This window comes from Protopterus annectens, chromosome 3.part0, assembly GCF_019279795.1.
Source record: "Protopterus annectens isolate FY-2018-M chromosome 3.part0, PAN1.0, whole genome shotgun sequence".
NCBI lineage: Eukaryota > Metazoa > Chordata > Ceratodontiformes > Protopteridae > Protopterus > Protopterus annectens.
This window is the reverse complement of record NC_056731.1, coordinates 628,168,105-628,186,461: the sequence shown is the minus strand read 5'-3', so window position 1 is coordinate 628,186,461 and position 18,357 is coordinate 628,168,105. Positions and strand designations below refer to the sequence as shown.

General features: G+C 38.7%; 1 protein-coding gene across 1 annotated transcript in view; it reads right to left on the bottom strand.

Moving 5' to 3' along the window:
- The window catches only part of BMPER (BMP binding endothelial regulator), a 1,202,087-nt gene that overhangs the window by 591,007 nt on the left and 592,723 nt on the right, over positions 1 to 18,357 (bottom strand). Inside the window, exon 6 of the mRNA XM_044065026.1 lies at positions 12,952 to 13,034. Coding sequence (XP_043920961.1) covers positions 12,952 to 13,034 — 83 coding nt within the window. The remainder of the gene's footprint in view (positions 1 to 12,951; positions 13,035 to 18,357) is intronic.

Here is an 18,357-nt window from a genome sequence, read left to right as displayed (position 1 = left end):
AGTGGAATGAGGTGTCTCATGTCACCATTGCACAGAAACCTAGGCACTCACACACTATGAATTTATGTGTGGAGGCTATGGGAAATAATGCACTCTCAACATCTGTCTATAATGGAGGTGCAAAGTGTCTCAATCCATTGCACAACAGCTATCAAGGCTGTATAGAGGAGATTAAAAATGTATTAAAATATAGTGAAAACTTCCTGAAAAAATATGAAAATACAAAGGCTTCATAGCAAATGCTTACAGGAGCCAACAATAAAGACCAAGGAAAACACTGAAACATAAACAGGGACATCTAACCTGTTCTTTATAAATGATGCATTCAAATTTCTCCTGAACTAAAACTATTACTTGAGCGCATTGGCTTATGTGGGCAACAAAATATACTTGCCATGGCGTTTTCTTTTGTTTTTTGCTTTAGAATTTAACTATATTCTATACTTATGATACAATAATAAAACCCTAATACAAGCAAAATGTTTCACTGCTCAGTGAAATCTGAGTTTTTGGTCTAAGTTGATTATTAAAGCTCTGTATGTCATTGAAATATTTGTCTCCATTAAGTATGCTTACCTCCCATGATGCCTTCATAAAGGGAGGGTTGCAAATGTCTTTGCACCCATGCAGAAATAATGCTACTGCTACAAGCCAAGCCTACCTTGCAACCTCAAAATGCAAGAAATCTGGGCAAAGCTAAAAACAATGGCAGAATCAAAGACCTAAAAAGTGGGACAATTTAAACTGTGGTGGTGGTGCTGTGGTAGCGTTGCCGCCTCACAGTAGGGACATTGTCCTATTCAATTCTCAGCTAGAGCATCTTCTGTGTGGAGACATGCGTGAATGGGCATACCTTCGTTGAAGGTTGTGCGTCAGGGCTGGCAACTCAGCACATAAAAATCTACTGCCAATCATTAGCGGACCTGAGTTCCGCTGTGGCGACCCCTAACCGGAAAAAGCCGAAAGACACAACAACAACTTTTACAAACCTATCTGCTTAATGCTTGTACTCTAAGTCTGAATTTCAGCTTCAATTAGATGCCAAAGCAGCTTCTGGATAGTAAATGACCATGGGGAAAAAACTGACATTACAGTGAACAAAAGCATATGGTTGCTACTATTATGTAAGAAGTCCAGAATTTCCATATAGAAGATTTTCAAAAATATTAAGTGGGAAATTAGACGAAAGAAAAATACTGCCCAAGAAAAACTGTCAAAAGCTTCAAATTAAAATGTATGTTCATTAATACAACAGATTTATGAAAAAACATAATACCAACTAAGAATCTTTGGACCATTTGGAAAAAGAAACAATTGAAGAAATGTGACAATATAAAGAAAAAAAAAAAAGATTTTTGAAGGGTTTAAAAAAGAAACACTAAATGGGAAAGAAAGAGAGATCTGATATGGTGGAATACTTATTGCAAAGGCAAAAGCTAAACTAATCAATACAAAAAAGCAGATCTAAAGCTATTTCAAGAGAAATACAGGCAAAGGTACCCAGATATGGAAAAGTACAAAAAATAAGATCACAAAGGGGGAATGTAGAACAGAAGATTAGTAAAGCAGAAATTAAATACATAGAAGAGGAAGTTATGGAATACCTGTGAAGTGAATGATTAAGTGTAGAAAGTCTAAGACAGGTTATGTCACAGCATGATGGAATAATAAGTCCCCAAATTAAAGAGAAACAGGTAGAGCAGGAGACAGCTAAAGAAGAAGAAATATGGGCATGGAAAGAAAAAGAGATTTAATATATTGCAATATTTATACAAAGCAAAAAAAAAAACAGAAAAACTAGTAGTCTTAAAACTTTGCTGATGAGCTCAGTCACAATCATTTCCAAAAATCATGAAACCCAGGTAGTGCTCCAAACCAGCAAGCCTTTATTTGTCACAGACAAGCAGTCCTCAGTAACAATTGATGCACAGGATTTTTGGAAATTATTGTGACTGAGCTCCTCAACGAAATTATAAGACTGCTAGTTTTTCTCTTTTCTTATTTTTTCCTCAACACTCATGTTGGTGGGGTTGGAGCTAGGCAGATTCATGTGCTTGTTATTTTTTTTTTATATTTATACAAAGGAGAAAGCAAAGCTAATCAATACAAAAAGCAGCACTAAAGGTACTTGAAAAGAAATACAGGCAACAGCAGCTGGATATGGAAAATTTCACAATACAAAAATAAGAAAACAAAGGGGGGAGTACAAAAGAAGGTTAGTAATGGAGAAGTTAAAGAAACAGAAGCTGAAGTTGTGGATAGCCTGCAAAGTAAAGGATTTAGTGTAGAAAATTCAACTCTGGTAACATCACAGCATGGTGGAACAGTGAGCCCCAATATTAAGGAGAAACAGGTAGAACTGGAAACATCTGATCACTTGCCACATGAAGATACTTTGTAGCATTCAGTAGAAAACTAGTACAAACATTCAGCAGTTCAGTTGGGGATGCACAGCAAGGGAAGGAGCAGAAAACTGTGGCAACTCTGATGAAGTCATTGTTGTGGAGTAACAGGTCAATGAGTTCCCATATGAAGGGGCAAAGGATGACACAGGATAAAACTGAGGAGAATATGGCACAGGAAGATGATGTGGAACTTTCTACAGAATGCCCGCAGGAAATGAAGAACAAAGATTGTGCCCTCAGTTTAGAAAAAAATGATCTAAGGGAAGAGTTGCTTGATTTAACAGAGATGGAAAGACATTAAAATTGATGAAATAAATAGATTACTGAAAGTCAATAACAGCCAAAATGACAGAAGTTTGATGAAACAAATGAACACAGTAATCAAAACTATTAACAGAAATTCATGCGATATAACAGAAGTAAATTGGTTATATTAGTGTACAGCTAAGTTAATAACAGATAAAGTCTTACTGTAAAAACAGAGCAATAAGGGAAAGGAAGGGAAGAAATCAAATGCCATCAAGGAAGCATCAAATAGGGAAATCTATAAAGCAATTAAGACAAGACGGGTCACTGCTAGAAGAGTATATAAGGGGGAACAGATCGGCAAAAATACTTAGAAAGATAGATGTGATAAAAGCAACATACAGTATCAGAACAGACCAGGATTTATCATACACTGTTGCAAATAATAAGTAAAGATATCAGCACAGGTAGAAACACTTAGAAGATATGCCGATAAATATATAGGAAAAGTACAAAATAAGCCATTCATTGATAACCCCAAAACGTTTTATAGAGAATTGGGAAACAAAGCAAAAAGAATAGAAGCACCAAAAAAAGAAGAAATAGCTACATTTTGCAGAAATATATGTGAAGACCTTGTGGAACATATAGGTTCATAGGTTCATACTAGGCTATCTGCCCTGGGGCAATTATAAGCCTAGCCCGATTCTGTATGACTTACGCCACCCCTTGATTTGAGTATACTGTGCCCTTTTTTAAGGTTTAGTTTACTGTGCCTCTGTCCAATAGTGACACAGGAGTAATCCCTGGGACAAACCTATGATCCCCCATCCACCTATCGAGATTCTTTTTGAAGACATTCAGTGAGGTGCTCTGCCTCACATGAACTGGAATTCTATTCCAGAGTGAAGGGAGCCTCTGGGTTATGAACCTGTCCCTCCAGCAAGTTCATTTTTTTTCTGTGCTGAGGTTCAAGTCCCTCGAGCGTGTGGCTCTAAGGGATTTAGATTTACTGAGGTGGAGCATGTCCATTAATTCTGGATTTGACATAGCTTTGTATGTCAGGCATAGATCGCCTCGAAGTAGGCGGTATGCAACTGAGTAGAGCTGGAGTTTTTTTAACCGAGCAGCATATGGCATCTGTTTGAGACCCTTGATCCTCTTGGTGAGATACTTTTGGGGTCTTTCTAATTGTTGCAGGTGTCGAGTAAGGTACATCCCAAAAGGGGCATTGTATTCTATGATGGGCCTGATGAGGGATGAATAAAGGGGCACGATTACCTCTCTTGATCTAGATGTGAAACCCTTCGTGATGAGGTGGGCTATGTAGAAGGTCTTTCTAACCACTTTGGCAATGTGGTTTTCAAAGGAGAGATTGCTATCAACTTGGGTCCCCAGGTCCCTAATAACTTTCTCTATACTTAATGGGTTTCCGCCTATGTGGTAATTTGTGGGCACATTGTTTTTGCCAAAGGGTATGACTATACATTTTCTGGCATTTAGCTTTAAACCATGGTGCTGGCACCAGTTATCTGTCTCTGTGAAACCTTTTTGAAGGATGTTTGTGTCAGCTGGAGAGTTGATTATGGCGCCCAATTTGCAGTCGTCTGCGAACTTGGTGAGCCATAGTCCTCCCACGTTTGCCTGACCTCGGAAAAGTATATACCGAACAAGAGTGGTCCTAGGACAGAACCCTGTGGGACACCACTTGTGACCGGTTTCGAGTCGGACATGGCTCCAGCAACTCTCACTCTGTGGGTTCTGTCTTTGAGCCAGTTTGTGACCCATCTTGTGACATAGGGGTTTATATTTAAGCTGGATAGCTTATCTATGATGCCCGAGTGGGGTATTGTGTCAAATGCCTTTGCAAGGTCCAGATAGGCTGTGTGGACTACCTTCCCTTCATCTATGGCTTTGGTGACTGTTTCGAAGAAGTCAACCAGGTTCAAAAGGCAGGATCTGCCCTTGACAAAGCCGAACTGGGTAGGATCTAGTGTCTGTAGGTCCCAATGTCTTTGTTTATGAGCTCCATGATGATCCTCTCCATAGCCTTGCAGACTAAGCTAGTCAGGCTTATGGGGCGATAGTTTCCAGGGTCCATAGAGGCTCCACCTTTGTGGAGTGGGATCTCTGTTGCTGTACACCATTCTGTGGGCACATATCCTGTAGTGAGGCTGAGATTGTATAGCTGTTTTATTTGAGGGATTAGTTCCTCTTGGAGTTCATGTAGGACGCAATCTTGGATGCCATCTGGTCCCATGGAAGTAGTGTTTTTTGCTTTGGAGAGGGCAGCCTTCACCTGAGCATCAGAGATGTTTGGGAGGCAGCCCTCTGCTGGGATAGATACTTGCTCTTTTGGGTGGGAGGGGGTGGAGAAGTTTGCACTGAACCTGTCTGCCAGGATATTGGCGATGTCTGTGGGTTCAGTGCATTTTTTGTTGTTTAGAATCAACTCAGAACAAGTCTGGGAGTTGCATCCCAGGTTTCTAACATAACTGAAAAAAGCCTTATGATTGTCTTTGGTGTCCTGTGCAATTTTTCTCTCGAAGCTGGCCTTGGAGGATTTCATGAGGGATCATAATTTTTTGCTAGTACTGATCAGAGATGCCTTCCCTATTAGGGATTTTGCTCTAGTAGTAGTAGCTTCCTCCTTCTGTTGTACAGTTTATTTATGGCTGGGGTCCACCAGACTGGATGCCTGTCTTTGGATGATTGGGTCTTGGTTTTGTTTGGGATAGCATGATCCATGCATTCCTGGAGATGTCCGTAGGATGCGTTTATATAGGATTCTGCAGTTTGGGCCGTAGTTTCCACTGGCCCTGGGGCCTTGAAGGATTCCACTTCAGTTTTGAGAAGTGAGAAGTTCGCTTTTGAGAAGTTTTTCACTGTGGTTTTCTGGGCTGGGGGTGGGGTCGGGATGTGGACATCCAGTGAAATTAATTTATGGTCTGATCTTACCAATGAGAGATATACTTCTGGTGTGGAGCATAGAGTCCCCATGTTGGTAATGATCAGGTCTAGTATGTTGTCCCCTCTTGTGGGAGTGGTGACTAGTTGTTCCATAGCATTTGAGTTTATAATTTCCAGGAACCTTTGGGCTAAGGTGCTGGGGCTTGAGTAGTGCTCCCAGTCAATGTTTGGGTAGTTGAAGTCGCCCAATATAATGGTGTTCGGAGAGATTTTCATGTTCTCCAATGTTTTCAGGAAAGCCAAGTGTGATTCCTGACTTTGAGAGGGTGGTCTGTAGGATGCTATAAACTGAAAAGCAGTCTTGCCCACTGCTAGTTGCACATGGATGGTCTCCGATACTTCATGCAATGCCACTAACCTGGAGGTGTGGATATCCTTGATAAATATGAAAACTCCCCCTCCTTTTGTGGTTCGGTCCTGGTTTTGGGGCCGAAAAGCATGATATGAGGTATAGCCTGGTAGTGCTGGGGTGCTCTCTGGAGCCTTGAACCAGGTTTCTGTCACTGCACAGATATCAATGTTCTCCATACTGAGGAGAGCTTTGAGTGCGTGCATCTTGAGGTTAAGACTTCTGGCGTTTAGCAGCATTACCCTTAGTTTCTAAGATGCTGAATGGATTGAAGAATTAAAAGAAATAGTATGAAGTTTAAACATACAGGATATCAAATGGGATGAAGTAACAGACAGAGAAAGTAAAACAAAATTAAGAATAGCTCCTAAATGGTAAACTCCAGGTCCAGATGCAATACCTAACTTTTGGCTAAAAGTATTAACATGTTTACATGAATATTTAGCCCTGAGTGAGAACTACTTATATTCACACCTGGAACAGACACTCAGCCTGGTTCACAACAGGAAAAACAATACTGAGAGGACCTTAGTGTACTTAACTTGTACTCCTTTTATTCACAAATTGAATAATTTTGACATTGTATTTGATTTTTTTTTTGCAAACTGTAAAACTAGGAATATAGCATACTATGTGAAGCATTCTATATCAGTAAAACAAACCGATTCTTTAAGGATAGAATTCTAGAGCGTCAAAACAATATACTGAAAGGAAAGGAGACGAATGCTCTTGCAAAGCATGTTATGGAATGTGGTTCATGACATACTTTTAAGTTTTTTGCCCTGGAGGCTGTATATGTTAGCGCTAGAGATGGTAATTTAAAAAACAGGACCAAATGTGTAGAGCAAAGGTGGATTTTATTGTTAAAATCTTTTACTGAACCAGGTCTTGACAGGGTTTTGTTAAAGCCCATCTTGAAATCATTCCCACTGAATCATTAGTATGTGGGCTTGGCTCTTAGAAGTGATCTGATAGGTGATATGTCAGCTTTATGATTGGATTGGGTTTGACCGATCTTGGGGTTGGTTCAAGGGGCTCGTCTTGCATGAATGATTTTACTGGTGATGTCTGTTTCCATTCTTCCTTTTGTGGAAGACTATTAAGGTTGTTTACTTTATGTCATGTGATTTAATTTTAGTAAGTGATTGTTGATTTTTAGTGTAAATCGCTGTTGTTTTATTTTGAAAGTGTTATGTTGGTCTAATGAAGTGGTACTGAATTCCGCACTAGAGCTCACCGTTACTATTTGTGAATAAATTGCAGTCTTGTAAGCAGTGGTGGCCTGGCGTTTTCTGTACTAGTTACTTTCATTGGTGTTTCACTCAGCATTTTCACTCAGCAGTCTTGGTTTGTTTTTGGAATTGATAACACTCCCCTAAGAGCAGACCCAGTGGTAAGGGACTTGGGAACTGAGGTTGACAGTAACTTGAAGTTTGATCACCATGTGTCCTTGGTAGTGAGAACATTTATCTATGTACAACTTATAAGTAAGGGCATGGCATACAGATCTAAGGAGATCATAGTCCCATTACACTCAGCCCTAATTAGACTAATAATTGAGTACAATGCACCCTTCAGCATGTACCTAACCAGGTATTTGCAACAGCTGGATCAGCCACAGATTTTCCTCACTAAAATAATACATGGTGTAAATAATATGCTCTACTGTGGACAGCCTCAAAGCCCTATCCTTGTACTTGGTCTCCTACAGACCACTGAGGGGCAATCCATGCCTAATCTACAAGGCATTCTCCAATCCAGCCCTGATGGATCTGCTACACATTCGCAAAACAAACAGCACTAGAATAACACAGTCTAAGGATCTAAACCTTATCTGTGGCATAAACAAAACATGTTGGAGGGACAGGTAAGTGTCTTGTGGAACTCCTCATTCATGTAAAACAGAGCTCTTCCCTAAGTCTATTCAAATGCAATTTGGAACAATGGATGGGAAATCGCAAATTCACCCCAGCTTGTCACCTGTGGCCCTTATGGACAAGGGCAGTTTTTAGATTCCCTAAGGCACAAGCGTATACCAAAACCATTCTAGCACTTGGGCATTGATAATTGGGAAATTGGGAATGAATGGCTAGGCTTAAAAAGCTTTAGGGCCATCAGCCTAGTAACCTTCTATGATGACAGGAAGGGGTAAAGTACCACTGGGTAACTGTGCTTCTATTCTCCTAAGCAGTATCTAGGTGGCTATGTCCAGAAGCACCTTGGTCCTAGCTTCCAGGAGTGGGCATGATTATTAGAGTGCTCAGGCACACTGCCGCACATTACACAGAGATTCAACCCGGAATAGAACTTAATGTGTAAATCCCCTCATTGCCTCAGGCCACACCTGGCACACATATCCTGCAACAGCACACTTCCAGGGTCTACTACAAGATATGTGGAGGTGATTGAGAGATAATGTACAGACGTAATGATGGGGAAAATGGCAGAACTGGGAATTCACCCCTAGTTTAGTACCTATGTCTCTAATAAACACTGGTAGCCTGTACATAATTTATCTCTCAAGTCTCTGTTTGTGAATGTTTTACACTCCAAGCACCTGTTTACATTACCAAGGGGACTTAAACTTGCCAGAGATTTGTAATGCATGGCTAAGCTTAAAAAGGCCGCACTGATTGTTAGCCAACTACACACCTGTGAACCTAAGCATCCAACACCAGGCTGAGTCTCAGGAGAAAAATAAATTGAAATTTAAAAAATATACTTCTTATCCACATGTGGTCTATATCCTAACTCTACTCCCCTGCTGACAGCAAAATGCAACAACTCAGAAAAGAACTTCTAATCCTTTGTTGTCATAATTTCATTATTTCAACAACGTATTATTGATATAAGAGATGAAGTCATTTTATACTTTAGTTAAATGTTGTAATGTATTATATAGTAAAAGGCAAGGTTATTGTGATACCAAAAAGAATTCTTAAATTCATGTCACAGCATACTACTTGTCAGGACACTTGGGTACTAACATGTGAGTCGGTGTTGTATGTATTGTGACAACTGACTTGATATAATTATGATGTGGGGTGCAACCTGTACCCTATTATCTTGTGAGATTAGGCAAAGCATCAGGCTACTGCTGACAGTAATGTGATATTTAAGATGATATTTCATTATCCAAGTGCACTGCTTTGAGACACAAGTAAGAAATGGCCCTCAAACACCCAGCATTAACAGAGAAACATTCTGTGCAGTAGTTCTTACATGGAAATGCAGACTGACAGGCAGGGGGTTCCTTTTGTATGGACACATGCGGAACATTTGGGATACTGCAGTTTGTACACAGAATGTGAAAAGTTAGACATTAGGTAAAGGCCCTTATGTTTGCTTGATGAATGGGCACTCATGAATACTAAAACCACAGAATGCTGGCTGCAGGCTGATTAACATGCTGGAGTGATTAGAATAATGAATGCGGCATACTGTATGTTAACTGCAACAAGATGAATGCACATGTCTAAATACTGAAACTGCAAAATTCAAAATCTGAATTGCCAAGTATTAAATGTTAGATAATTGTATTCTGAATGTAGAGTGCTGAAATATGCATGGTATTTGTGAAATGCTGAAAACTCATTTCTGAGGGTTCACACCACATTGTTTATTTAATTTGCTTACTGTTTATTATCTGATTAAATGAAATGTTCTGTTAGAGACCTACTTTGGCCAAGGTGGAAAAGTTTTTTAGTTGAGAGCACAAGTTTCACATATGAGAGGTAGTAAATAATACAGTTAATTCAAACATGGAAAATACATACTTAAAATGAAACAATTTATTTCAGCAATAATAAAATCTCGGAGTTAATTAGGGCCATGTCTAAGAGTAAATTGTCATTTGCATACTACAAAGGAATTCATATATAGCTTACATAAACAGAGTCAACAACAAAGTGTTTCTGCAGCCGTACAGTCTGGGAGACAATATTTAATAGCAATTCATTGTCTGTGTGTAACTGGCGCATTGTAGGTAGCCGATTCTACAACTACATAAGACAATGAACATCTGTTGTCATTGCATAAAAAGGATGAATAGGTGAATCATATACATTCAGAACTCTACATAACTTAATTATGGGCATTAATAATGCCAGGGTTTTTCTTATGCTGAGTCCCAGATTACTCCAGCTGTCAATTCCAAGTACCTATAAAATTCAATCACTGAGACTAAAGTAAGCTGAATGCCTGTTAAAGGAGGCAGCACCATTGTCCATGGACTTAAGATTGGTTTGCCACTTCCATGCCATGTAGTTTAGAGGCAAGACAAGGTAGTGGGGAAGAAATATCATATTTTAATTAGAAATATTTATCAAACATTCATACTGTAAGCTAAGGACGCATCAGCCACTGAAAGGACATTATTTAGCTGTCATATAAGGGTTCCAACCTTTGATGCCTTATGAGCTGAAGGAAAGAGAAACAAACAATTTCAGAAAGGCTGAGCTACTTACAGACTTTGCAAGACAGTAAGTTAAAGCAATCAACTTCTTTAAGCTATCCATTGATGGGTAGAATATATTGTAGCACTGACAAACAGGTGAGGTCTATTCTACCACTATTGGCCATGTTAAAAACGACACAGAACAAAACTGATGCATATATTATCACACCAGGCTATGCATGGACAGTGCACTGAATGGCACATTACCCATTTAGGCCAGAGGGTGCACAGGTCACAGTTATCATTATTTGCACAAATTGTAAAGGTCACAATGACAGATCACAGCAATGTTATCACATGAATAAACATATCTCTCAATCTCTTAGCACAAGAAATCTGGACAAAGCTAAAATAATGGTGCAGAAAAGGCCCAAAAATAGGGAAAGATTTTAAATATTGTTCTTATAAACTTAGACCGTTTCTGGAATAACATAAACTGCATTAGAATGCGTTTTATTTTTTTGAAGGATATAAAGTCTGAAACTCGGGTGTCTGTCATTACTTAGTAACTTCACTCTGCAATGATTTGTCAGAAAACCACAACTTTTATGAGGAACAGACTTGAAATATGAGGCACAAATCTGGACATTTTATGAAATTCTGAACATTTGAAAGGTATGTGAATAAGAGTCAATGGAGCTGCAGTTAACAGACACCAAGTCAGATAGAAGGTTGAATGGAAGTCAGGGATCTAATCCTCCACTAGTGACCTGGAGCTACCTTGTCTCAGATGCTGTCCAGGAGTACCATGTAACCCAGTAATTTCAGGACTCAATATATTCTGCATTATCGATAGCCTGCAATCTGTGCAGCTCTTGCATGTTTTCATACATGTCACACAACTCTGCGCTCTTTGTATGATTCTGAGCAAATCACTTAAGCAATGAAATATTTCCTGGCCCTCACTATAGTTACAATTAGTAGTAGATAAACAAGCAAACAAACAAAGAAACATATAAAACAAAAAAAAAGGATGAATGTTGCCATCTAGGATGGAAGTGACAGAAGACAAATGAGTGGCCTTAAAACTTTGAAAAACAATTGCAATGAATGAATAGAATCAATGTAGAGGAATGTTTTATGGTATGAAAATAAAAGACAAAATCAATTCAGCTGTGTCAGCAACATGGTGAGTCTTCAGTCTAGTAGGATTAGAAATATTGTTGAACCAGTTTCTCATTTCACAGCCAGATGAAAACTACCAGTGTAATGAGATAATATTGTTTTCCTTTAGAAACTAATCAGATTTAAACTTTTATTTTACAGTCTGACGTGTTTCTGTCTTGGAATATAAAATGTCCCCACAGCCTATAGACATAATCTTTCTGTCTTCACACATAGGTGAAGCCAGGACTACCTTTCAACGTCTTGGCACAATAAATATGGAGAAAAGCAAAAACAATGTGAGGGGAGGCAAAAGTTCCAAAATTAATGACATATTTTAATTATTACTCTTATATAATTAGAAAGTTGCTAGTATAACAGATTTTTTTCTAAGTATGCATTTTTTCTGAAGGATATGAAGTCTGAAACTGAAATGACTGTCATTATTTGTTGGCTTCAATTCTCAGTGGTTTGCCAGAAAATTACAAATTGTATGAGGAGCAGACCAAAAATATGACACAAAAATCTAGACATTCTGCAAAAATCTGGACATTTGATAGGTATGAGCCAGGTATTTTACTTTTCTGTACTTTTGTGGCTGGGGCTATACTTCATGTGGCGAATGGTATATTCTGAAAGGTGATATACAGTTGCAAAAATTCAGGCTGTGCATTTCTCTTCAGCCCATTTATAATAAGACCATCTGTAGCTAGGAACCAGATGTTAATGCTGGAAAGAAATCACCTATGTAGTGGTGGAGGGTTCTGGGTGATTTTACCACATTGATGACACCTCCCACTAATGAGATAGAATACTTGGATACTGAGAATGCAGATGTACACAAATTGTCAGTGACATCCCCATTTCTGCAAGTGCTAACTATGTTAACCAGAACTCATAAAATGAGACTCAATACTAAACTGCATGTACTTCTTCTACATTGTCAGATGATTGCCATCTTTGTACCCGCAGTCTGACTAGGTCAAACAAATATTCCATTAATGATACAATGCTTATGTTGGTAACCCATCTTCCCTTTAATTAAAGCAGGTTAATGGCTTCCTTGTGCAACTAAATGTCTATATCAAAAACAACATGGAAATTATGGTTTATAGTGAATTTACAACATAGGACAAATTTTCATCTGTAGTATTCCTACAAAGTAGATCAGAAACATAAGATCTCTGAGGCTCTCATTTTAATCTTCAGGCAAGACTATTTTGTTCAGTCAAACAACCAGCTCTCAGTCTGGCTAATGCATGTTAAACAACCCACTGTAGCTGTAATTAACTGGAAAAAATAGTAGAAATTCTATTGGAAGGCCATTAGTTCATTCTTGTACAGCTAGCTTATTTAATGCCATTGTTGGATGATACTTTTAGAGCTTCTGTCTATAAAGAATTGTAACAATGGAAACTTACAGTGCATGAACATCGAATACACTTATTGCCTTCAGGGTGAAATTCCTCCCCTTCCAAGTATTCCCTGCCTTCGAACACACAGCCTGTGGAAACAGATAAAAAATCAGTTATCTATTACCATTGCAAGGCAAAGATGGTCCAAACATTGTGTCTCATCAGCAAATGTTCATTTTATGCCATTAGAATTTTACTGAAGCCTTCCTACTACTGCTTACCACAGGCTCCGCCAGCTGCACCTGTCCACTCTGGCACTCATCATTGCAATACATAGTAAGTTAAACTGTAGAAAGCTAAAAAAACAGAGACTCTGAAATCTCAACCTGGTGTAAACAACAGTCATTATCAAAAGCACCAGACGGTCAACTGGTTCCATGGTGCAGAGCGATAAATCACTGAATGCAGGTGATCTGAGTTTGATTAGCTGCCTGGCTACTGAAGGAGTTGACAAGGAGAGGGTGGGCATGAGCAGTTGATGTTGGCTTGCCTATCTTGAGGGGACTGGGTCCAGTTATTAGATTCGGGCAGTTAGTGTGGGCAGGCGCATGGCATGCAGCATCATGATCAAGGACATGTGCTTGGTGATGTTAGCCTCTGTGTTGCACATTCTCAGAAGCAGCCACACTTAGGGGGAGCTACTGTAAGTACCTGCAGTGATACACATGTACCCAGTAGCTGTCATGGGAGGGACTAAGGCATAACAACAAAATGCCTCCATGCCTCTTAGCTCTGTATCACTAATTGTGCAACCTTGTGGGGCAGGGTGATGGAGATGACTTAGGGAATCAGAATGGTCCACTGTGAAATAATTGAATATCCCCAGAGAGTGTGAGTGTGTGTGTGTGTGTGTGTGTGTGTGTGTGTGTGTGTGTGTGTGTGTGTGTGTGTGTGTGTGTGTGTGTGTGTGTGTGTGTGTGTGTGTGTGAGCGGTGAAACCTGCCCTCAGGCTGCCTTGACTGCTGGACAGAGCAGAAAGGTGAGGCAGAGCAATGTATAAACCAGCTTTGTACCTGCCTGGATGACATTTCTCTCCTATTGTCTTTTGTTCTTTGAATAGACTGTGGATTCAGAGTTGAGAAGAGAAAGTTTGATGGTCAGGAGGCAAGGAAAAGAGCTCCCCCCAACAAAAAAGCACTACCGGACAGTAACATTTGGAAATGGTTCAACCAGTTAGGAGAAGGGACTCAGCAGCAGATTTCCATGAATATCTGCTAGCTGTAATTTAAAGAAGGGCAATTGGATGAATAAATGACTTTAAAAGGCTTGCTAGCTTTAGTAAAGGATCTACAAGCTAATTGTTCTGGAGTACTTATATAAAAAATGTAATATGTTTTAGCCAGGTAATTCTTATCTTACACTGTTCAGCAAAAGCATAACCAATTTTCAAGTTGGTGACTATACAAATACGCATTTCTCAAGGACAGTCACAGAAGTCATCTAAAATCTAGAATAACTGGCCATCAGGTTTGTAGGCATAAACCTTGTTGCATGTGACATGGCAAAAGCTACACAGTAATCAACTTCAAAAACATTCAGTTAATTGAAATCTAGACTGCTTAATCTGTTAGCAAAAAACTAAGAACTTTGTTTTCCCTTGTTTCTGTGAAATAAAACAGGGAATATTTAAGTATTTTCATGTCTGAAACAATGCTTCCCCTTAACATAACAGGTCTAAAAAAATGAACAGAGCAATGCGCCAGGAGAGCTTTTCTGCTAACTACTGTAGGAAATGCTAAATTCAGTCAAGCCTAACTAGAGCAATATGTATTCTCATCAATTCCTCAATCTTGCCTTGAAAGGCAACATTTAATCAGTTATCCATAACATCCTAGGATTGGTACTTTTCTCAGTCTCTTTTTGGTGCAGTTTTCCATTAGTACCCAATGTGTATCTCTAGCCAATGTTACTCTCAAACCATACACAACCTGTGCAAGTTACAATGATCAATTATACTTTCAGAGAAACCTGACAGGATTTCTCAATCTTTTCTATTAATTCCCTTATTTTGTTTTTGGTTTCACCACTTCTGGATAGAAAATGAGTAGTCCGACATTATCAATAAATGCATTTAACTGTTATCAAAAATATTTTAAATTGTGCTATAAGTTGTGACGCCCCACCACTGGCCCAGTAATCAAGGAGCCTCAATCCTCACCACTGGCAACAGTGGGGGACATGCATTGGGAGGATGAGAGGTACATACACAGTATTTCCAAATGCAGCTCTCTACATCGAGTGCAGTTTCCCTTAAGAGCAGACAGGGACCACAGTCAGTCCGCGGCTGGTTTCTCCCTCTTTCTACAGATCTCCAATAAGACTCCCCACTGGCACAGCTATAGGGCTGAGATCTCAGCTGAGTGGCCAAGCCAAAACCTCCAGCACCCTGTCGGTCCAAACAGTTATTAGTGTCCCTGCCCAAGTAGCTGACACACACACACACACACACACACACACACACACACACACACACACACACACACACACACACACACACACATACACACACACACACCTGGGAAAGGATGGCACAGGTTTGCTAGCTATGCCCTCTTCTGCGCAGACTATAAGATAGTTATCACTGCCACCAACCATGTCTTTATCAGCTATTTTAAGGCCCTTAACAAAGGGTGTCCAGTCTTACTGTGTAATGTTACTATTAATACAAACGGTAGTTAGACAAACAGCAAGGTTATTAGGAGTGTCCCACAGTGTCACAAAATAAGTATGCAAGTACTCCCAAAACTTAAAATATGTCTCACAAATATCAGCCACAATGAAAGGTTTAAATATATTTAATAATAATTAATTAAAGAACAAGAAAATACTCAGTATATGATCACAGTAACATCAGTGTTCAAAATCATAGGTAATATTTAAAATAACATTGCAGGACACCCTCAAATAAATAAAGAAAACATCTAAACTCTACTTCACTATATTCCTGACTGAATCTAAGAGAATTACTACACCCTAGTTAATTTACTTACACAGCAAGCAAGGCAGATGTGATGAGTGGGTCTTCAGTTGATGTTGCCAGGTCAAAGAAAAATACAGAATACTCAGTCTTTGAAAAGAGAGTTCTTAAATTAATATCCCAAATATTACTGCTGGGATTGCTTACAGAATGATATCATCTCTTGTCATCTGACTCTATCCCAGGTAAAACCCCCATTGATGCAGCTGGTAGCATTTAGTATCTACCTTGTGCCTTGAACCAGTAGTACAGAAGAATGCGGAGGGATATATACTGTGCGATGTTCAATTTATCATGAACACCAAGGGTTATTTCTAGAATTCTTCTGCTTGGTGCTGTGTCTGAAGTAGTGTTATCTGCTAACAACCATCTTAGGGGTCAGTTGTGATGATTTTACAACTGATGTTAGCATACCACTGCCCATTCGCATACCTGGTCCATTACTCTTAAGTTTGTCATACACTTGATTAATGAAAGGCGACTTCTATTAATTATCTTTTGACCAAGATTCAGTTATAGATTGTGTCTTTGGGTCTTGATGAGTTAACCAAAGCTCAGACTAAGGCTGTTTGTTATTTATGTCACATGCTTTCATGTTTGCAATAGTTAGCTAGAAAAACAGGTTGATTAGCTTTTATAATTAATATATTTTATAATTAATATATCATAGCAAATGAAGTAAAGGAAAATATACCACCTGTGAGACATCGTAAGTTCAGCTTTCATCTGTTTCTTATGCATTGTCTGGCAAATTTATTTATTTATTTTCTAGAGTTTGCAATTTTGTTGTTGTCTTTCCCTAAAAAGAGTAATACATTACGCGATTATCTGTGTGTGGTGGTTATCTCCACTTAGAGAATGGGTGAACTGTACATCAGCACCCTGACTGGAGACCAAACATTCTTCAGCAAGGTATTATGTACAAGTAATGCCTGCTGAAAAACGAGTCCACCACTTCACAGTAGCATATCAAGCTGCCATGCAGCTCGGGCAGAAAAAAAAATAATGGCCGCCATCATTTTATGCTCTCTAAGCAGCACTTCTGCTGTTTAGTGAGTGTAAAGTTAAAAAAAAAAGAAAATTAAAAGAAAAAGTGTGTGTATGTGTTTATATCTGTGTGTGTAAGTGTATGCCTACATGTGAGTGAAAGCAAAATTGACTGAGCCATTATTTTATACTCACTAAGCAGCGTTTTTGCTGTTTAATAAGTGTAAAACTGAATATAACAGAAAAAAGTGTGTGTGTGTGTGTGTGTGTGTGTGTGTGTGTGTGTGTGTGTGTGTGTGTGTGTGTGTCTCTGTTTCTGTGTGTGTGATTATGTTTCTGTCTGTGTGTGTGAATGCGTGCTTGTGTGCATAAAAGCGAGGTGTGTGTGAGTGAAACAGATAAAGAGTGAGAGCGATCCAACACAAATAAGAAGTTTGTATACCTCTCAACCTTTTAGCTCAAAATAAAGCATAAAATAAAGGTGGAACAAAGGCTCAAACACAGGAACAGATTTTAAATCTACATAAAAAATTAATAAGTAAGTTAAATAACAGGATTTGTATTAACATGAATTTTTGAAGGAAATAAAGTCTGAAAGTGAAATGTATGTCATTATTTAGTGACTTAAATCCCGGCAAGAAACCATTTTTGCAGTAAGGGACCAAAAAATAAAGCCAATATCTAGATATATTTTTAAATTATATATCTGGGATGTAAAATGCTTCCTCTAAACCATTTACATATACTACAGCAACTTTGAAACATTAGGCAGGGGAACTGAAAATAATATAGTAATAAAAAATATAATTAAGTAGGCAAAACACAACAATTTTACAGACAGTCCATTCTCTAAGTGCAATAATGCCCTCCAGGGTATGTTAATGTGTAATTAATGCCCTTCTAGGGATGTAGAGGCCCTCTGTCTGTGCTGTTGTAACATCCCTGGCTGGCATTCTGGCATTATTGCTTGCTTATAAATTTATTAATTTGTGGAAAAGATTTAACACCTGACAAGACAAGTGCTAGTTACTTATGTCATGAAAGGAGATATTGCCAGCCCAGCTATCTGCAATTTTGTGAATAATTATATGTCATTTGTGAATATCAACATGATTCATATGCTTGTGTTACAAATGTATTAGAACTCTATGTTATGTCTATATCAAACTGCTGGCACAGAAGTGTGTGTTGAAAATGGTTGTAAACTTAGTAATGAGCTTTAAAAATGTATCTACAGTGTACCCTACTGAAACAGAACAGAAATGTACATACACTATTGTACTGTTTAGATGTATGTATTTTAACAATGGAAACTGAAACACAGGAGGTTAATTTCAGAAAAAAAGCCGAAAATTGAAATTATTTTATGACCACGTAATAAAAGAATGTTATCTTTCAGCTTCAGTGCACTTTCACTGTAGTAATAGACACAATGTCTAGAACTAGAA